The sequence below is a fragment of the Mugil cephalus genome, chromosome 15 (genome assembly GCF_022458985.1).
Source record: "Mugil cephalus isolate CIBA_MC_2020 chromosome 15, CIBA_Mcephalus_1.1, whole genome shotgun sequence".
Taxonomy (NCBI): Eukaryota; Metazoa; Chordata; class Actinopteri; order Mugiliformes; family Mugilidae; genus Mugil; species Mugil cephalus.
In genome coordinates, this window is record NC_061784.1 from 17,669,141 (window position 1) to 17,691,868 (window position 22,728).

The 22,728-nt window shown below is 39.6% G+C and overlaps 1 protein-coding gene across 3 annotated transcripts; it reads right to left on the minus strand.

Annotated features, from left to right (window-relative positions):
* Positions 1–605: 605 nt before the first annotated feature.
* Positions 606–19,409, minus strand: cul5b (cullin 5b). Of its 3 annotated transcripts, none has more exons than XM_047607709.1 (19): positions 19,323–19,409; positions 16,696–16,805; positions 16,486–16,585; positions 15,148–15,324; positions 14,918–15,059; positions 13,973–14,118; positions 12,351–12,431; positions 11,843–11,936; positions 11,013–11,143; positions 10,069–10,176; positions 9,901–9,965; positions 9,677–9,809; positions 6,363–6,494; positions 6,081–6,204; positions 4,945–5,120; positions 3,199–3,360; positions 2,983–3,101; positions 1,921–2,044; positions 606–1,802 (listed from the first exon to the last, which is right to left on the minus strand). In XM_047607709.1, the coding sequence occupies exons 1-19, from the start codon at positions 19,344–19,346 to the stop codon at positions 1,608–1,610; spliced, it is 2,343 nt and encodes a 780-aa protein (XP_047463665.1). In that variant the 5' UTR covers positions 19,347–19,409; the 3' UTR covers positions 606–1,607. The 3 variants fall into 3 exon arrangements, with proteins under 3 accessions (XP_047463665.1, XP_047463663.1, XP_047463662.1); XM_047607707.1 differs by having other exon boundaries at positions 11,798–11,936; XM_047607706.1 differs by having other exon boundaries at positions 4,945–5,135; positions 11,798–11,936.
* Between the last annotated feature and the right edge of the window lie 3,319 nt (positions 19,410–22,728).

The following is a 22,728-nucleotide window of genomic DNA, read 5'->3' on the forward strand; positions in this document are numbered from 1 at the left end:
GAAGTGAGGATTTTAGAGAAGTTTTTTTTTATGCGTGTACATTTTCGCCACGAAATTGTGCAGAGGAGTCAAAATGCATCACGTAAGTATAAATGATATGTGAGAGTAAAAGACACTGGATTTCAAAAAATTTGGCTAAATAGAAGAGTTCCTGCAGAAATTCAAGCTGCAACAAAGCCAAAACGATCCCCAAATGAAAAATAGTTAAATAAAATGCACAAAAATCCCTGAAGAGGGCATAAGGGTTAAATAAGTCATACATACATGTCTCGATGTCCTCTTTAATTTATTGATGTTAGCTTTTAGAAATCTATTTAAGCTTTTTTTGTTGTTACCATGGGCCATTTAAAAGTAAAAAGGGAAACATCTAAGGGGTTGGACACCCATAGATCCTGTAACAGTTCACTAAAATGATGTCATCTCACATGTAGACAGAATTTTAAGGCTCTGCCCAAACCATAGAGATTTAGGTTAAAAAAAAAAAAATTGGCAAGAATTAAAGCTTTTAGGGAAAACTGAAATGTGCTTAAAGTGATTAGAGGTCCCATATTAAAAATGCATGAATGATTTGCCTGCGCTCTGACGAATGACCAGCCAGCATGCTGTTTTATAATAAGGTGCTGTTTATTTAATCATTTCATTATTCACATCTCATGGTACACTCTCTTGTGAATTGTAGTATAATACTGACCTCAGCTTCCACTCCCAGACATGATCTGAGCTCCGGGTCCAACACCACCTCTGTCCCCGGGTACGCCTGGTAGACCGGCTCTGATTGTGGATTAATTACTAATTACGCTCCACATTCTTTTTATTTATTCATTCATTTATTTATCTTTCTACCCAGGGACAGAGGCTTCACGGGGTCTGGAGTCTCTACGTCGCCACGTGGTTCAGTCTTGCAAACTGTGAAGTGCTTTATCAGGCTTTTTTATACACAATGAATGTCCGGATGAAGTGTTTGATCACTTTAAACTGTGACTGCAGAGAGTCAGGACGGCTCCCACACCACCGCGATAAACCAAACTGGCCTGGTTATAGCAGCGTCGCCTTTGAGGGGAGAGGGTGTTGTTGTTTTTTTTTTGTTCAAGGTTCAGGTGGTCTGGATTAAAACTGGACTGCAGACACTTCGAGTTCCTCTGCCTTTTCCCGTCGCCGTACCTCTAGACTCGCACAAGCGTTGAGCAGGAGTGTTGCAGCAGCAGCAGCAGCAGCCCAGACGACCCACGACGGCATCAGAAAACGGACCATTCACAACTCACAGCCTCACCTGGACAGCAAAAGGAATCTCCCTTCAACTAAAAACAATTATGACCACTTGGTGCAAACTCCCACTTTTGCACTTTTTTTTATCTTATTTTTTTTTCTCTTTGTACAACTTTAAGGCAGGAAGTTCCACTTCTTCTTCGTTTTTTTTCTTTCTTTCTTTCTTTCTTTCTTTTTTTTTTTTTTTAAACAGGTCTCAGTCTTAAATTCATGCCTCCCTGCACAAGATTTCATTTTTTATTTAAATAGAGGACGGGGAGCCTGGAAGTATTCTAGTGTCCATCAGGCCTGATCCACTGAAACCAAAGTCAACACGAGCCAATCCCGCTTGACGTGCCGCGCTACGCCATGTAGATGAAGGTGTTTATATCCGTCTCATCCCGCTTTATGTACTTGTGGTCTATCAGCCACTCGATCTGCTCCTTGATCATCTTCTTCTGTGGTAAAAACATGTTCTTTAGGATCTCCACCAGCTCCGTCTGCAGCTGGGCGTTGTTGATGCGCTTCCTCATCTTCATTATTTGGATTATGGCCTCCTGGATGTGGGAAAGACGGAGGGGGGAAATAAAACAACGGGTCAGAAGTTTCCCCCGTGAGGCGGATGGATCTGTAAGCTCACGCCAACATCTCCTCACAGCGGTTTCCAGCTCGTACCTGTGTTCTTAGTATCCTGAGCTGGACGATGCCCTCGTTCTCCTCCTCCCTCATTCGCTCCGTGGTGAGCTGCAGCCGACCGATCAGGTTGATCTTCCCCCTTTTCTGAACCTTGGAGTTCTTTCTGTAAAGTATAACATGAACAAATATCCTCGGTCAATGCGAAGTCTTTAAATCTGCAGAAACACATCTGAAAAGAACGGGAAACCAACAGTGATTAAAAAAGAGAAAAGGTATAAAACACCTTTATTTAATCATGGGGAAACTGGTCCATGTGCTTTTAACTAGTTTCGGCTTATAAAAAGGCTTTTTATACCACAATCTTTAGTCTTTTTTGATCTCTCACTTAACCCGCTGCAAACAGCACCTGAGGAAAGAACTATTTTGAAGTCTCCCGAGCTCTAAGTCCTTTGTGTCTTCTAAGAAACCAACAGTTTTCTGATTCATTCACAGTCGTCATATTTCCAGGCTGGCACTGAAATGATTTACGCTGTAAACACCAGGCAGGATGGAGGTATCAGGGCCCTGTACATGTTTCAAAGATGAGCTAAGGTAAAACACAGTCAGACTGCCTTGTTTGAGTTTTTCTCAGAGAAGTGACTTTTTTCTAAATGACTGGTGAGTTTTTCTTGGGTGGTACCCAGCTGAAACTCAAATGACTACGGTCTGTTGCTGTGCAAATTAAAACCTAAACTTCCAGCCTATTATTTTAGAAGCCACTTGGACGAGCGGTGAAACTTTAAGGCAACATCCCAAAGTTTTAAATACAACTCTTAAATACAACCCACACAAGCCCAGTTGCAAAACTGGCTTAAATTCTGTATAATTTTCAAGGGATGAGTTAATTTCAACAGGGGATCAGCGACCCCTAGGGGGTCTGTGGATGTACTGCAGGGGGGTGGCAGAATCTTTTATTTTGGTTTATTAGACATTTTTCTATATATTTTCTTAAAAATATAGAAAAATGCCCCCCCCCAACCATCAAACCCATCCAAACCCGACCAACCCGTTCTTTTAAACTTCACTCAAATATGCCAGTAATCTGACTCTATGGCTCCTTACATGAGAGAAAACTCCTGGTTGACGTAGAATAGTGTTCCTTCTGCAAAGTCTTTGGGTGAAGACACCACCGGGTCGTACGACAACACCTGTCGCTTGAGTTTGGGAAACGCCACCAGAGACTGGGAATAGGGGGGAAAAAAATGAATTATAAAGGATGTAAAACTAAAGAACTTCATTTCTTATCCCGTTTTATCTCCATCTATCATCGGTCTTCACCCAGAGTGTGCGTCGCAGCTCTGCGTCGGGCAGCTCGGTGGCTAATTTGAGGTTTTCGAAGCTGATTCGCTCCCTCGGCCTCTGGTTCCAGGCGAACAGCACGGCCAGCTGGAAGGTGGTCACCTCCAGGTCGTACTGGCCCACCTCATTCTTAAAGGTGATCTATGGAATAAAAAAAGAGGAAAAGTTTAGTTCATTTTCATTTTAAACTGCTGCAGCTCAGCCCATATTCAGAGTGTGAATGTGGACTACAAATCTGAAGTGATTATGTTCATACTAGTGCTGAAACAGTCAATGGGCAACACAGTAACTAATTAAATGTAATGTGCAGGTCAAACTATTTTCAGTCAAATAATCGTTTCATTTCATCAATTAAATAATAATTTCAAGCATAATTCCTTGAATGCTGATTCCAATAAAGTGAATTTTCAGTTTTTATTCCACTCATGTCACTTTACAAATCACATTTTTGAGTTTCTTCAATGAAGAAACACAAAATTCAAGATTTTTTTGGCCTGTCTTATGCTTTTATTTGACAATTAGTGAAAGAAACAAAAGTAATGTTTTAGTTTTAGTCAACAGGGGCTTACAAAGCTTGCAGGCTGCACTCAAGTCTCTGACGCTGCAGCACTGCAGCTGTAATTAATAAGGCACTCAATCCAAACAGTTGAGTTATCAAGATGCCTCCATAATTTTCTACATTTCATAGTCACAGATTTAATCTATCATCACAAAAAAAGGTTCATCAGTACAGAAAGTATCTGTAAATTTCTCCTCCATACAGTATATTTATATTTTTTAAAGGTTGCCTATTACATCTGCATGATGGAGCTGACGCCAATTTTCCCATTTATTGTGGATAAAATCCAAACTAGTTTTCTACTTGAGGAGAAGTTACGCTCTAAAGTCTGCATGAAGTATTTACTTTGACCATCTGGGGGCAGCAGAACTGAGCTGTAAACATCAGTTATCAACTTCTCAAGTAAATTTAGCAAACAGCTGAATTTAGTAACGTTAAGTATCCGGTAGAAAACACGGCACCAGATTTCAAGCAAAGCTCGTCAAAAACATTTGCTCCTCAAGCAATCAGTCTTCACAACTCTATGGGAGGGAGGAGAGGGAAGGAGGAGTTAACATAGGGGTATTTTATTCTATTCTAGTGTATTAGTTTTAGTAATTGGTATATTTATACACTATTTTATTTACACTAGTGATGATATCTTTTTAATAATTTTTTATTCATTTTAGTAACTGTGTTGTATCATGAATTAGGCCTATGACTAGTTTTTAATGAAAGTCTCTTATCTATTCTATTTGTTGCTAGTTACTGCATCTGTTGTTGTTGTGCTCGTGTGTCTGGGTTTTATCCATTTGTCCGTTGCTGTGGGTGTGTAATATATGTGTAATGTATGTTGTGTTTTTTTTAATCTACGTCCATGTTACTGTCTCTGAATTATGATGCAAATAAATAAAATCTATCAACGTTATTCACTTGGTGTTTTAGATGGTGTGGCTAAAAGTTGTAACTCTGAATAAATAAACCCACTCGAGCATGCGAGTTTATTCAGTTTCCTGTTTCAAGTTTCACTAACAGGAACCTGTGTGACTGTGGTTGACTGGCCGCCTCGTCTGCGCACACACACAGTGCGAGGCCTTTATAGAGAAGAGGGCTGGTGGTTTTAATGCTGTGGCTGACCGTTGTGAATAAGCCCGCTGTATAAAGGTTGCTGTGTGTGTTAAACTCACGATGCCGTTGGACATGAGGTGATGCCAGTGAAGCTTCCTGCCGCTGTGGTTCTTCTTGTAGAAGTCTTCCACCTCCGGTATCAAGTCCTCCAGCTCCGTGGGGAGAGAGACGAAGACCTTCTCGCTGCTCCTCGACCACGCTCCAGCATTTAGGATCTTTATGTTGACGGAGTCCGCTGCAAGGGAGCACACTGACAGTTTATCATTAGTACGTCTCCTAATAGACTCATAGGGACATGTTGGCATTACAACAAGGATTTGACACGTGCATTAAAGCTCCAATGGAGTTTGGTAGCACTGAATTAAAGATGTAGTTTTAAACCAAACCATTAAATCATGCTTAAATCTATAGTAGCAGACAGTTAGCTTGTCTTTAAAATGGAAAAATGTGCTAATCTGTCCAAAGAAAGCAGGAGTGCACACACCAGCGTTACTTTTGATGTTTCGTTTTGAATTATGAAATACGTTTGATATTACATCTTGACCCCGACATGAACTTTTTTCAGTTTACTGAAAGTATTTCTTGTCTGTGCTTCGCCCAAGAATTTTTTTCAGAAGAGCTTTGAACTCAGATACACCCACTTTCACAATTAAGCACCTGCTCCCATTTAAACCCTCGTCACTGTTCTGTTCCCATTAAAATAAGCCTGACTTTCAACACTGGAGCTACGAGTGTGCGACTCTACTTTCTTTTGTTTTACTCATCTGTCCAATGTAAATTTCATCTATTTCATTTAAGTCGTTCACATTATTTTGTAAATCAGTTTGAAGAGCCTTTTGGTCGACCTTATTGGCTTTTAAATTTGCCTTGTAGATAAAATTTTAATTTCAAAAGAATAAAAGTGAAAATATTAGTAATTCATAAATATCTCTGAACAAAAAGTGCCAGATCCTTATATTTGAAAAGATGAACTATTTCACATTGTTTGCTCTTATCAATTAAAGCTCGATAAAGCCAATAACAATTATAATAATTAGAAGTCTCTTTAATCTGCACAAAAGACAAAGTGAAAGCGACAAAGTGGTTTCCCTCCTATTCCCAGTCTCTGTGCTAAGCTCAGCTGCTCCCAAAAATGAAACTATTCCATCATCTCAGTTATGTTAATGTTTTGTTGTTAGTGTGATGCAGACACTACCTGGTAAAGCAAGCTTGTTGTGTTTGTGCATTTCTTTGAAAGACTGGTTGAGGTCCTCGGACACCTTGATGTCTTGAAACATCCTGGCCAGCTTGTTGACATAGTCAGCTGGCATCCCCACTTCCTGTTTGAATGAACGAATGATGCCACAGTTACACATTTGTTTGTATCAGATAGAAAAAAAAATTGTCAGCTACCTGGTTTCTGGGGTGAGTACGGTAAAAATAACATGAAACTAAAGATGCAAACACACACACACACAGCCCTCCACCCAGTTCTTACCCTGAGCCACTCCACCATGTTCTCCTCTATCTCGCTGTCCGCTGAGATGTCCAGGATGAGCCGACGGGTCAGGTGGGCTTTGTGGTAGCGCATGAAGACGTCTTTGTTCTGGACGTACTTCAGCACTAAAAGCTGCAAACAGCAAAACAGGTGATAATAAATACAGACCAGACTTAACTCTTCAAGACAGCAGGTGGCAGTAGTCTGTATTGGTCATTCAAAAGAGGAAACAGGAAGAGCTACGATTAGCTTGGAGGCTAGGAAGCTAGGACACAACATGCCAAAATGATTAAAAGCCTAGCTGGGGCTAACGGTGCAGGACACGGTGCAGGACACAGGGCAACACCGGCAAACAGTCGACCGTCTGTCTGCACGTGTCTCAACTAGAGATGACGCAAATATTGTCCCTATATTCAGTGGGGGAAATAAGTATTTGATCCCCTGCTGAATTTGTAAGTTTGCCCACTTCCATAGAAATGATCAGACTCTGGTTTTTATGGTTGTTTACTGGTTATGGGTATAGACAGAATATCAATCGAAAATGCATAATACCACACAATCTAAAAGTTATAAATTGTTATGTATTTTATTAAGGGAAATAAGTATTTGATCCCCAACAATTCACTTAGAATTCAGGCTCCTACAGATTGGCTGGTGCGCATGTGGCACACAGCTGTGCTCAGTCAACTAATTACCAATACTCCTGATCTTAACTCGTCATGTATATAAAGCACACCTGCTCTAAGAATCAGTTTCTTACATTCCAACTTCTACAGCACCATGGGCAAGACCAAAGAGCTGTCAAAAGATGTCAGGGACAAGATTGTAGACCTGCACAAGGCTGGTATAGGTTACAAAACCATCAGCAAAAGGCTTGGTGAGAAGGTGACAACTATTGGTGCCATTATTCGCAAGTGGAAGACCCATAAAAGGACCATCAACTGTCCTCGGTCTGGAGCTCCCCGCAAAATCTCACCTCATGGAGTGAAGATGATGATGAGAAAGGTGAGGGAGCAGCCTAAAACAACACGGCAGGAGCTTGTTAATGATCTGGAAGCAGTTGGGACCTCCGTCACCAAGAAAACAGTTGGCAACACACTGCGCCGTTATGGATTGAACTCTTGCAGTGCCCGCAAGGTCCCCCTACTCAAGAAGGCACATGTACAGGCCCGCCTTAAGTTTGCCAGTGAACATCTAAATGACTCAGAGAAGGCTTGGGAGAAAGTGCTGTGGTCTGACGAAACCAAAGTTGAGCTATTTGGCATTAACTCGACCCGCCGTGTTTGGAGGATGAAAAAACGTGAGTATGACCCAAAGAACACCATACCCACGGTTAAGCATGGAGGTGGAAACATCATGTTTTGGGGCTGTTTTTCAGCAAAGGGTACAGGGCACCTTCACCGCATTATGGGGCCAATGAATGCAGCCATGTACTGTAACATCTTGGACAAAAACCTTCTTTCCTCAGCAAGAACACTGAAGATGCCTCGTGGGTGGGTTTTCCAACATGACAATGACCCAAAACAAACTGCCAGGACAACAAAGGAGTGGCTCAAGAAGAAGCATATTAAGGTCATGGAGTGGCCTAGTCAGTCTCCAGACCTTAACCCGATCGAAAACCTGTGGAGGGAGCTGAAGCTCCGAGTTTCCAAGAGGCAGCCAAGAAACTTGAAGGATTTAGAGACTGTCTGTAAAGATGAATGGGCCAAAATCCCTCCTGCGCTGTGTGCAAACCTGGTGACCAACTACGAGAAACGTCTCATCGCTGTGCTTGCCAACAAAGGTTTCTCTACAAAGTACTGACTTGTGTTGTGCTTGGGGATCAAATACTTATTTCCCTTAATAAAATACATAACAATTTATAACTTTTAGATTGTGTGTTTTTTATGCATTTTCGACTGATATTCTGTCTATACCCATAACCAGTAAACAACCATAAAAACCAGAGTCTGATCATTTCTATGGAAGTGGGCAAACTTACAAATTCAGCAGGGGATCAAATACTTATTTCCCCCACTGTATATGCATGTATGTATATATATATTTTTGTTTTTAGCAAGATTTACAGACAGGTGCATCCACAGGCAGCCCTGTGCTTCTGGAGACTCTGCTGACCTGTGCAGCCCATACATTAAGAGTTGGAAAAAGTTTTATTTGGTTACCAAATAAAAATCCATTTACTTTATCAGTCAGCACCAACACAGTCATTAGCGACAGGCCTAACTTTTACTGTTGTTATCGTTACGTAGGAGTTTGCTAGCTACTGCTTTTTTCTCCCAACCACTGTCCATAGTTTAGATTGGAGCTGTTGTGCTGTTGTTAAGCTTTTGGTTGGAGAGTAAGAGTAATAATGCCTGGACCACAGGCCAAAGCAGACTCCAGCTGTGATTGAGAGTCAAGCACGAAAAAGAGATCTTTTATTGATCTTCATATCTTTATCTTTTCTTTCTAAAATCGGTATCAGCCCCAAAAAAAAAAAAAAAAAAATCCATATTGGTCGATCTCTAGTCTCGGCCTTAATGTTGAGCAGCCTCATCTCCAGATGTCTTATCCACATTTTATCTCTGAGGCTCTATTTTGTGGCAGCGCTTCCCTTTGCTATTTTGGTTTATATTTGGATGAGGCTTATTGGTGGTTATGTCAACAAGCCAAACGTCATATTAATTAATTCCCAGGTTGACCACAGCCAGGAACGGTAACCTTAATTAAATTAGCAAACACATGCTCCTGTATTCTGCTGGACTTAATTCAAGAGTCTTTATTGTCATTATGAGAAAATGACAAAAAAATTGCAGAGACCTCGGCTTACAGGCACACATAAGTACACATATGGAATAGAAAAAAACCCTTAGGTAAAAAAAAAAAAAAAAAAGGTATAAAATATGTACAAGAAAATGTAAACATTGTAAGTGAACATAAAGTGCGGCTTAGTGCAGGCTCCAGTCTATGAAATGTTAAAATGAGTGATGGTGTGTGATTGTCAGCAGGGCTGAGTGTGTGTGTGTTAGAAGGTGTGTGAGTGTTTGTGGCTGGCAGGGGGAGGGTGCATGTGTGAGAGTTCTGCAGGGGGGTGGGGTGTGAGTGTTTCACTATGGAGGGGGAGTGACTGCTTTAACAGCTCTGGGGAAGAAGCTGCCCCTTAGTCAGTTTGTCCTTGTTTTAACGATCTTTAATGTACCACCCAAGTCCAGCCCAGTTTATCTGATTTTTCCCACACTAGCTCCAGACCATGAAAGATAATAAATGACACAACCTGCAAGTCTACAGGCTTTGGAAATGAGCTGTCACAAGCTTTAAAACTCCCTGAAACTTACCACTTCCTTGAGCTTGGCCTCGATCTCTTCAGAGGTGAGCTTCTTGCTTAGCGGCGTCTTCCTCAACAACATGTCGCAGTAGTTGGCTAGCAGCTCCGGACACTTAGACTCGGGTTGAGTTTTCAATCCTACCCTGTAAGCGCAGACGAGGGAAGACGAGCGCAGTCAAGACACGGTTCGCCTTCATCGATTCATGAAATCCACTCGGTCGGCTTTTGTCTTACCCTTTCTGTTTCAAAGGAAGCTCTAATTTAAATATCGTGGCGTCATTCACAACAGCTTTATACGCCTGCAAAGAGGTTTAAAGTTTGTTTAGAGCATGTTCTGTCAGGTGCAGCCTCATACAATTGCAATCCACTGTGGGTGGGTGGGTGAGGGGACGACCAACTCACTTTGTCTCTGGCTGTGAGGAAGCGGGGGTCGTCCTGAAAGGCCTCTTTCACCAGTCGACTGAAGCGGTTGAACAAGGTGAGCAGCTGTTCCACGTATTTCTCAGAGTCCTGTAGCAAAAGGAGCAGGCGGTGAAACCAAGAGACTAAGTTGTCTGATACATTTTGCCTCCTTGTGTCTGAAAGCATGAACTGAACCTTCAAAAAGACCAAACGGTCAAAAGTTTGGCTGGACTTCACCTCAAATTATAACAAGTGCTGGAAGGAGATATTGTCCACTTTTCATGTTTTCCATGAAAAGTGCTATATAAATAAAGTTTGATTTGATTCTTTAAGCACTGGCGCCTTTTCAAAAGTACCAGTTTGGCACCGTATCAGATAAAACCTTAACGAAACCCATCCCTAGATGGAGGCCAAGTAAACACCTTGAACTTGTTGTGTTCCTCAAATCACTCCTGGACCATTTTAACTTTGTGGCATTATCCTGTTGAAAGAGGCCGCAGCCATTAGAGGATACTGAACCTATGAAAGGGTGTACGTGGTGTGCAGCAGTACTGCTTTGGTAGATGGTAAGTGTCAAAGCAACATCCACATTAATGGCAGGACCCAAGGTCTCTCAGTAGAACATCTTTCAAAGCATCACCAATAATTCACCCTAGTGTTATGGGTTCTTTGGCGACACCATCCACGTGATGGAAAAGAAAACAAGATTCATCCGACCAGACCACCTTCTTCCATGTCTCCACTACAGCGGCTTTTATCTGTGAACAGGGGTCAGCGCTCGTGACCCTCGATCACTCGATCAAATCAACACGTCATCTTTGAGGACAAAATATCTGCTCGCTAATATCCACCATCCACTAACAGGATGACAGGCAGATGATCAGTGTTAGTCACTTCACCTGTCGTAATGCTATTATGTGTACATGTGTGTGTGTGACACTCACGGAGGTTATCGTCTCTGCTGAAGCCACCATGTCGGCCAGGCCAGCGCTCATGATGTGCTCCTCCAGGTCCTTCAGCATGGGCTCGATGCCACTGGGCACTTTGTCCATGAGGGAGAACATGAGATGCAGCTCTGCGACGTAGGGAAAAGCAACATTAGTACTGCAAACATAGACAACAACAGTCAACAACAGACAAGCGGTGAGCGTAAATCTGCATATTGAGGATAACACCTTAAACCTGAGCTTAAACTGTGTTGCTATATATGAATGATGAAATGAGGAAAGATGAAAACCACTAAATGACTCTCTACAAAAGTAATTTGGTGTTAACCGGACTTGTCTAACAGAAGTGTAAGTGGTGCCCAATCTGACGAATTGAACACCAGGCTTTCATTTGACAGATTCGCTACTTTAAAGTCCATTATAGTGGACACTCTTTGTCCATTTGTTTAAACAAATGGGGCAGACTTGGACACTCTCTCCCTCACAGAGAAGTGCATTAAAAATATAAAAGTGATAAGCGGTAAATGTAGCCCAGAAACTGTACTGAGGTATTAAATGTAATAATAATAACTGGTCCTGTAGCGTAAGTAATGATAGTATATACATATATATATTTCATTCTTCTTAAAATCATGAAAAATATCTAGGATGGAAAAAAGTGTGCAGCTTAGACATGAATACAAGAAAAGAATACATCCTCGTCTCAGACTAGTGGTGGAAACAGATGTTCTGCAGATGTTGGGACAAAGGAGGTTTGGTCAGGTCTTTTTCCTGGTGCAAACCTGAGCTGGCTGAGCCTTTGGCGGGAGCAGTCCTGCCGTACTCACTCTCTGTCTCATTTCGTTTGATCATGCCCGGACACTCGGCTAAGATGGTCTCCTTGAAGGACGTTACGAGTGCATTCACGCAGCACTCCATTAACTGGGAAGATAACCAGAGAGAGGCAAAACTGAAGTATAATAACAGGAGATATTTAAAGGAATATCAAAAAGAAAAAGTGTTTAGAGGAGCTAGGAGATAAGAGCACACAGCTCACAAAAGGAAATAAGCGTATTTCATAAAATGTTACATTATTTCTAAGTAAGATCAAACTAATCCAAATGAATTATTCCATGAAAGATATCAGTAAATATGAGTTTTATGGGTTCAATTGTGTGAAATAGGATGAATAAACATATTTATATTAACTGTGACTTATGAAAATAATGCAAAATTAAAAAGATTCACAAAATAACAGAATAAAAACACATGAGGAGACTGAAGAAATTAGTAAAAGCTACAAAATGGTTTCACTGTGGTGTAAAATAAGAAGCGCCAGTCCGTGTTAACACTCACAGCTTGTACAGAGTTACAGTCACGTCTCGTCTCCAGGTATCGAAGGGCACGTTTCTCCTCTTCCCTCAGCTTCGAATCAGCCTGATGAAAATGTACAAATTTATTGTACAATTATTCCACATGAACATTTTAACGTCTCTTGGGGGGAATCTGATAAGAACCATCTGAAAACAACACACATTTATTTTGTCTATTTTATGTGTTCACAGGTGATACATGAACCTCTTTCCTACCTGAGAAAATGCAAATAAAAACACCAATTTTAACGCACGTGACGTCACAGCCAGTGAAGTCTCCATGGTTACGGCCACCGAGTGGCAAAAGGTCACAGCTGAACATGGAGATTAGCAGCATCAGTTTGAATCATAGACTTTAACAGCATCTAAATTAATTTAAAAAAATGAGGAGCTGTTGTGCAATTTACTGAACCAACTGATTTGAAAAGTCAGAGATATATTTTTACAGATATTTAAATGGATCGCTGCACTACTTAGAAACAACAGGAATCTAGGCACAGAAACCAGATCTTGTGGTTCACATTTAGTGTCAGGTTATATTAATTTATGCTGTATTTTTTTGAAGAAGTCATACCTTAAGTTACTTCTTAAGTTAGGCTCTGGAGGGCTGTCAGATAAGTTTGTTGATGTTGTTGCTTTGACGTAGTTACGACCGACAGTAACTATTTCAGTTCCAATATTTGTGATCACTTCTCATCATCCTTTTATTTAGCTGCATTTATCATAAATGAAATTACCTAAAACTAACTTAAACGAACTAAAACTGAGTCTAATCCACTTTTCCAAATCCATACTAGTTCGCATGGATTATTGTCGAGTCCAATTGTCCTTAATTTGATCTGATAATCCACATTTTCCGTGCTCTCGCTGTATTTACTGATACATTTCACCATGTTTTTGACACTCAGGGGGGACGTGGCCCTGGGGGGAAGGGACGCCAATGTGTACCCTCTATAACCTGTATATAATAGCAATCAAGAAATTAATGTGATATCCAAAAGTATGCATTGTACCCGTTTTTACAAGATACACACTTTTAAAAGTATCACATGTTAAGACAAACATTATATTAATTATTGATTTTCTGTGGCAAAGGAACATTTTGCATGTGGTGCATCTTATATGTAAAGAACAACTTTCGACTTTCTTAAAGCAGTACATTCACTAACAGTCATCTGGAAAATATTCTTTGTCTGTGGTTTTTAAAACTGTACAAAAGGCCCCAAAGAAGAAAAAGAAAAAAAAAATTTATGAGGGATTTGCCAAAGATGAAAAATGAGCTGAGAACGTCAGAGTTACAGAGAGGGATTTATACTGACTTAGAATATAAACACAAACCATTAACGTCTGTGCAGGTTATGACTGTGACACCGTCTGAACACGTCTGGCCAACGCTGTGCTTGAACAGACACGATATCTGTGTTTTGTTTCAGTCAGCGTCACGTAGGTGGTGGGAAGAGGCCACGGCACCAAAATGAATTACGGCCAACATCAACAAGAGAAGTCTCAAGTTTCTATTTGGTGTTGTAAAATTAAAATGTCAGTCAGCGATTCCTAAAAACACGGACAAACTCCATCTCCTTGGCGGCCACGACTCATACTCACATATTTCATGTAGTTCTGGACGCCGTTCTGCTGGAGGTAGGCCGGTGCTTGTGTTCTGTAGAACCTCTCGGTAGAATCCATGTAGGCCTTCTCAAAGTTGTCCCTGTAGATCTGCAGCTTGTCGTCCGGGTTGGAGCAAAGATTCACTGCGCGCAGAAAAAATAGAAACATTTAATTTGCTCCAATTTAATAGCACCCCTGAAGTCGGACTTTCTACTCAGAAAGTCGTAGATTGCTCACTACGCTACTTGTTCAGTTTCCAAGATGGCCGCCCCGTTTGTAAACAGTAATTAGAAGCTCCTGTAATATTCCGTTTACTAGCACTTCTGATTAGTTTTTGTTGCATTAATGTGTTGAAATGCTGTTAGAGAGTAGTTTAAGTTTTTCATGTGTTATAAGGGAACTACAAGTCCATGTCACACTAACAAGCGGCTAAAAACAATTAGCTGGTAAAACCAAAACAGTGCAAAACACCATCATGGAAAACTGCGATTAATAGTGTATTTTTTTTTTTTTTTTTAATTTAAACAATTAAAACCTTTAAATGTTTTTATAAATTTCTGCCTCTTGTAGATTTCAATAATATTAGTAAAAACTCACAAGTTTCTGTTCGATTTACACTGTAACCTGAATAGCCTAAATTTAGTTTAGCATTATCACAATAAAATTAGTTAATATCAAGAATTTTTTAAAAACTTTAATTTCATTCTGCACCCAAAAAATATAAATATTGATCACACCAAGTTTCCAACAAGTTATATTCAGACAAGTCAAGAGCTTTCACGGACGCAGCCATCAAGTTTTCCGACTTCTGTAACTCTTCTGTTCTTCAAAGTTCCCTGAAAAACTTTTTAGTCCTTTACTCATCAAACATTTACATCTGGACAGAAACAGATCATTCGTGTTCAACCTACTGTATCCATGCGTAAGAGGACAGATTCTTACCGTAGGACTCTCGCACTCCGATGACCAGCTGGGAGTCGAAGGCCTCTCCCAGCCTCTCGGCGTGGACCAGCTTCATTGCACTGTCTTGTAGTCTGTTTTTAATGTTGGAGAAGATGGACTCGTTCCACGTGTCCAACATGAGCTGCAACAGTGAGAACGTATTATTCACAAAACATAAACCTCGAGGTCACAGAGAGAAGGAAGCGGGAACAGCTCCGGCTCCTCCTCACCTTGCGGACGATGCTGTCCTCCACGTTGGACTTCTTGTTGCTCCCCTGCTTGCCCATCAGTGTGATCTCTAGCTGGCAGAACGGTTTGGGTAAGATGTCACACTGCGTGAAGAACTTCCTCCACTCCACGATGTAGGCTTTCAGCAGCGCCGTGTCATCCTGGTGACTTAGCACCCGCTATGAAACGGTGAGAAACACGAGACAGAGCTGATTAGCACCTGCAGAATGTCACGAAGAGAAGATCCACATCAGAAAACCTAAATGACGCAATCGCCGCTTTTAAAGTCACAAGAGCTCTAGTTACTGTAATTGTTTCTTGTATTTTTAATGAGTGATAGTGTGGAGCCATAAAATATACATATACCTGGTGCACAATTTAAGAAACTGAGCTAATATCCCTTTCTTGTGTAATTAAAACGCATCATGTTAAGTTAGATAATAACGCAGAATATCTTGAAACATATACTCAAATAAAGCCTGTACTTTATCCTTCTAAATAAATTGTGCGCTGATATATATAAAAAAACAAGTTGTACAGTGACTAATTAATCATCAGGGTGTCCAGGTCATGTTATAATTATAATTATAATGTGAATAAAATGAGATAAATATTATAGTTCTGTATGTTTGGTAGCTTATAGATTATTATTGTTTTCTGACAAATTACACTGTATATAGATTAATGAAATATGTTAGTGAAACAACAACTTCACACACTTTTCTCCGTGTTGATGCAAATTATTAAGTCATAAAACTGAATTGTGTAAGAGCAGAGGATTTATCCTTTATATAAAAAAAAAGAGAGAGAGAGATTTACACCTATCAGCCGCAAAAATTAAAATGATCAACTCTCTGAAAATACATTGATGGTCTCGTTACAATGTGATTTTCTTTTGGGAAACCACACCACCTTCTCTCATGAGTGCATGGTCCAGATCTAATGTGTCCGTTGTAGGAGCTTTCCCCAGTGGACAACAATCAGCAGCTACACACCCACATACAAAAACAAACTGATCCACTCTGTACTCGGACACCTTTTGATCAAAACCAGCAGGAGTTTTCAGGGATGTGAGCTACCACAGTTCATACATTAGATCACACCACATGGGCCACAGGTCTCTCACCACGTACATCAAACACCTTGTCTCTGGTACACTTCTTTTCATTCGCTGAGATCACGAAGACCCCACTTCTCCTTCTTCTAACTATCATCTTTGAGGATAAAACGTTGACCTTGCTGCCGAGTATTTCCCACCCACTAACAGAAGCCTTGACAAGTGATTGTGATCAGCAGGTTCTAATGTTAACTGATTGTGTCAGTGGCAAAAAAGGACTCACTGCTTGTGCTTGTTTGATGAAATCTAAGATGTCCTCTTTCAGCGCCTGGTGGATCTTAGCTGGACCTTTGTCGTCCCACAGGCAAACAGCGTGGACGTCTCTGCAGAAACAAAAGAGGAGACAAGAGTGTTTCCTGATCCGCGATTTGCTTGCAGCGGATGAGAATCGAGGGTGATAGCGAGCAAAGAAACACAGCAGCAGGAAACTTACGAGAACAGGTCAAACCACTGTTGTTTGGTGACTGATTCCTGCCGCAGGAGCTTCAGTACGATGGGACGCATCAGGTCCCATTTATCCTCAAACTGAAGGGAGCCTTTGTTCTGGAAAAAGACGTAAGACAAGAGACATTATTCAAAATATTCTTGCATATTACAAATTATTTTCTCCTTGCAGATTTATACTAATTAAAATTTCTCTTTAAAAAGTCTGTGAAGTCTGTCATCCTCTTGTGAAGAGTTAAAATAAAATAATGTGAATCCCATGCTACGTCACCACATCCATCTCAAACCACCTGGAGAAGATTTTGGAAAGACAAGCTGCACTTATCTTACACCAAACTAGGATATTTATTTAAGAAGAACAGTCAAAGAGTCTGAGGTAAAGAGTACTGTAGCTGCTGTAAGGTCTTCTTCTACCAACAAGCAACAGTGTTTTGTTGGGTGGACACTGAAGTACAACTGAAAAGGCAATTTAACTGGTGAATTAGACAAAACCTCTTTTGAAAATGAATGGATCAATTTACTCATTTTTGAAGCAAACATACCAAAAAGACTTGTACATTTTTTTTTATTCTAGGAAACTAATTATTCGAACACATCTGTGTCCTGCAAAAACATGTGAACGCTTGTTTTCAGTATCTGGAGTGACCATTTGTGCGGAAACAACATTTCCAGTAACTGCTGATCAGTCGGCAACAGCTTCTAGGAGGAATTTTAGCCCATTACTCAGAATAGAACCGCTCCAGTTCTGAGATGTTGGTGGGTTTCCTCACGTAAATTGCTTCCCTCAGGTGCTTCCACAACATTTCTATTGGATTAAGGTCAGGACTTTGACTTGGCTGTTCCAAAACATTCATTTAGTTCTTATTTCATGGTCATTTAACGTGAAAATAAGACATTAATCTGCATCCATTTTGAAAATTACTCAATCAATTCTGTCATTTTTTCAAGCCAAAAAGTATAATGAGGTTCAGCTCACAATATTTCCCAGAGGACATTCAGACTTGTTAAAGCAGGAAAAGCACAGATACCAGCTCACTGCCGCGTCTTCAGCACTGGTCGCTGTTGTTATTAGGTCTATACTACACACTTTCGTCAGCATATGGAGATAAATAAAGACAAACTAAAGTGGAAGACGAGTACTAAACCAACGGAATAGATTTACCTGTGATGTACAGAAGACCAAGCAGCAAATATGATCTGTATTCTAAGAGCAGAATAGCTAAGTTTTCTGCATGTAAACATAAAGACAGTTGGTAGTATGAAGTGAGGTCTTTTTTATAAGAAAAAACAAACAAAAAAATAAAAAACAGAGCTGAGATATGGCTTTATTTGCTCTGACGTCGTTACAGGATGAGTCTGTGTTTCATGCACAAGGTGTTTGATTAAGTTACATGGTTAAGTCACAGAAATAGGTCATATAATAATAATAATAATAATAGGTTTCGGGCTTCAGCCGAGTCTGGTCTTTTGTAGTTCCCTCATTACTCTTCAGTCAGAAAGGTGGTAATTCAATGATGTAGTTTGTGGCGCTCTAAAACCGGACTGAATTAAACGCCCAGTTGTTTGTTATTCAGCCTAGTGCACTGACTAAAATGTCAAAATAATAGGAACACATGCACAAGACAATATAACTCAAACCCCAGCCTCCAAAATGAAAACACAGTTTGAATCAACAGCTTTCAGTTTTTTTTTTTTAAACTCAATACCTTAACCTCCATGGAGATAAAATTTAGTTAGTTTGAAATGAATGAATTTTAACTTGATGCAGCAGATGTTTGGATAAAACATGCACACACACACACACACACACACACACAAACACACACACACACACACACACACACACACACACACACAAAGCATATTTGGCCCTGCATTGCATTATCCGTTTATCTGGCCAAATTGTGTAATTACATTAATTAAAATCAAGGCATAACAATTTATTTTTCTGGATATTAACAGGCTACGCCCATAGTCTTACACAGTTATTGTTTTCCTCGCAAGAAAGAGGAAGTTTTAACTCTGGTGTCACTTTTCTACCACAGGGTTCACACCTCTAGCCTGCCAAGCCTAGCATGCCATCCCCTCTCTGCCTCTGCTACACGACATAAATCATCATTAAAATTAGGCACAAGTGCGATGACAAGCTAAGCCCTGTTAGCAAGATAGCAGCAGAGGATTAGAGAAACTATTGCGACAGTTGCCTTTAGCATTGTCTTCTAATCTAAGGGGCTGGTCAGCTGCAAACTCCTGAGCCACTGAGTGACAGATAATATGATTTGTACAGCTAGCGTACACGCAGACTACTACTATTATTATATTTTACTGCGGGTAAAGCTTAATACACCTCATAACCGACTCTCCGGCTCCTCCGCGTTTGCCTTTTCCCTTCATATTTAGCGGTGTTGCAGCTATTCTATTTAGCCAGCTCAATCACTGATAAGTAGCTAATGTTAGCCAGATGTAAGTTAACTGCCCCCGGCTGAAGTCTACGCCGACACCACGGTCGAATACTTTCCGTCAAGGCTGGAGCTAAACGCCGACATTACACCGCACAAATGACAAGCACTCGGGCGGGCGTTAAATCCAAATAATTGAATTGGAGTGGGGTCTTACCTTCAGCAAATTAGACGTCGCCATGTTCCCTCAACTTATCCTCTCGTGAAATCTCGCGATGACTTCCGAGGCGGATGGAGATTAACCTTATCATGATCACTGACGCTCTGGTGAGAGGACGTCGGAGTTAACTCGTTCAGTAAATAGTAGTTTGATAAAAATGGCAATTACGTGTTTACACTCTGTTTAAACATACACACATATATATGTGTTATCTATTTAACATTTATTTTTTCACATTTCTGTATTTTTAATATCATGTAGCGTACATCTTTTTGTAAATATTTCAATTTTTTCACAATTTACCTCGTATGCCATTCACACGTAAAGTTTTTAAGAAACTATGCTTATGTATAATTAACCTAATAATTGCTTAAGTCAGTTTTTGACTTACTGTTAAAGAATTAATAAATATATATATATATTTTTCTTGTTTTCTGAAAACATTCAAATATGACTTAGGCAATTGTGCTATTAGGCTAACGATATATTTCCTCTTTACTCCACCTTACTCTACTACTGCACCAAATTTTAGAGGGACATATGTTGTTGTTTTTTTGTTTGTTTTGTATTTCATATCACTATGATATGACTACTCTACTACTCTAACTACTCCAACAAATTACACACAGAATACAAAAACATCACCTAACCAGAAGATATACAGAATCTACAAGTTGAAATTTTTCCATATGATACAGAATAATTACACTAATTATGATGCTTCCACTCAAATTCAAATTAAAGACAAACTCTGGGTCTGTTGTATTATAACTCCTAATCTAATTCTGATATCAGTAAAGAAGTTTCCATTTTTGTCCAAGAGATGTTTATGTCAAAACCTTTTCTTTTTACCCAAAATATCATAAAACTTTATTGTAGTTTAAAAATTGCATGCTACAAGAGCTAACTTGAACTTGAAACTGTTGTTCAGCCATGACATTATTAGGTCATAACCACTTTTCTGTTTGGTTTTGTTTTCACATTAGGACATATTAGACAGCAAGTGGACAATTTGTCTTCAAGGTTGAAGTTAGGAGCAAAATAGTGTCTGGAGGAATGACTACAGTGCCTTCAAGTATAAACAAATACAAATAGATTAATTGGCAAATAACAAAGCATAGTAAAATATTAATTTCATTCAAGACAAAATTGTACTACTAGAATATGACAGTATGCAAAGCAACAAAGTACTGTATTTACTGTATTTAATGTAATTCTTCATAATGTAATAGATTATTAATGTCCCAATATGCCTTAAAGTAACCTCTAACTATGAATGAATATTTGTAGGGTATTCAAAAAATATCTTTATAGAGTATGTAGTGGAGTAGTTTCAGTTAAAGCACAAAATACACCAATGATTGTAAACTCTGCTTGGACACCAGCCCCAGAACTGTAGCTGCTCCAGTGCATGAATTCTGTCTTAAAACCAGTTACCAGAACCACATACAGCACACTGAGAGGAGAACTAGAGTTAAAAAATAAAAAGAATCAATGTTTAAACAGCCTCAGGGGCAGTTATTAAGTTTCTGTGTTTGTTATCATTCTTCCTCTGCCTGACAGCCTTGGTGAAATGGTTTCTCACGCAAGCAGAACGGTTTCAACCTCCCATTTAAGAATAACAAGTGCAGTTTTGATCATCTGGTTTAAGATAAAACTCTGGAGGTTGAGACATGGAAGTGAAAACATGATGTGAGAAATGAGAAGCTACTTGAAGGCTAAATATTGTGCTACTGGATAATGGTTTCTGATGTGCTAATGTGTATGTTTTAAAGTAAAAAAAAAAAAAAAAAAAAAAAAAAAAGTAGTGGTGTCTAAATTAGAAACATATTGGTGCAGTTACACTCTAAGGAGACTGTGTCTTGAAATAAGAATCAGGCAAGAAGTGCTAATGTTTTGATAAAACCAATGATGTTTCAAGAAATAGTCTTAATGTTTTAAGAAAATAATGGTTAGGACTTAAGTACGAACTAAAATGATTTAATATAATAAACACAGAAGAATCAAATCATCATACTGTTCTCTTTTTTGTGAATTACTTCTATTTGTAGTCACTTATGCTAACCTTTTTGAGTTTAGCTAACTTTATTACTATGTTTGTTGATAGTGGTGTTTCTTTATTTGCTTCTTGTGACAGTTTTCTTGACTTGTTGCATCTCTTTGTAGTTGTTTTGCTTCTCTCCATAGGGTTTTTTCTTCATTTTTTAATGATTATTTTACACCTTTCTGTGTCTCTTTGCATTTCCTTTGTGTGTGTGTGTTTTGTGTGTGACACAATTTGCCCCCTGGGCTGGTTGGTTAGAAAAATAATATAAAAGTGTAAAATGTTTCATTATGAAACAGCAATTAAAGCTGTCTCAAAATATAATAGTGGGAAAAGCAACGTCTAAAAAGACAAGTAAAGTTATAGGAAAACAGTCAGGTATAGGACTTTAAAATGTAGTTAAACCGAGTCAAATAGTAATGTGTCATGTCATTGTGCAAAAGAGGCGGCTCCGAGAGCCGATGCTTGGTTATGAATCAGGAGAGTGGATCCCATCGAGTGAGAGCCAACTCCCAACTGCTTTTTTTTTTTACTTGTTGCTCGTTCATCTCTGCATGTATGAGGATGGGGGCAGAATTTTATTTTCATGAGCAAACCATGTGAAGACTCATAATCATAGCACAGACTCTGTGGCCGACTGAGTAAGACAGCAGACAGCAGTGACTAATAGACTTAGACAGAGTTTAATGATCCACGAGGGAAATTGCTTTGTCACAGTAGCTTTGTTGTACATAAAAGTAATCACTCTTAAATAAAACTAGATCAGATTAATGTAAAATAAAAATAATTATCATCTAGTAAAACAAAGCTCGGGACAATTTACAGAATTAGCACTATGAACAAATGTACAACAGTATTTGGCAAAACAGAGTCCAAGGTGACTGCGGTTGTTGGGCGAGTTGCATAGCAACAGTGGTATGGATCGTGTAGGTATGCATAGGTAGTCATCAGTGAAACCTATAAACAGCAGCCTCTGGCTGAAATTTAAAGACATTGGGGACGGCAGAGCGGAGTGTCTTCGCTGCAAAATGAAGATACTATTAAGTGCAGGTTCCACCACAAACCTGCACAAGGACATTTACACTGTTCTGTTTTTGCATGTGTGGATTTGATTGCAGCGTTTTGTTCATTTGTTTGCACAGTTCTAGTTTTATTGAAATATTAAGCATCAAACTAAATTAAATTTGCTATAAAATGCTATTAAAATAGCAACACACAAACCATATGTTGTTTTCTGTGTTAAAAATATTAGGCTATAAACGATACGAAGAGCCGAAAGAGCTGCTTCGGGAGCCGTGGCAAAAGAGTCGACTCTCCATCACTAGAGTAAAACCAGATCAAGTTTGACTTCAGTTCCTC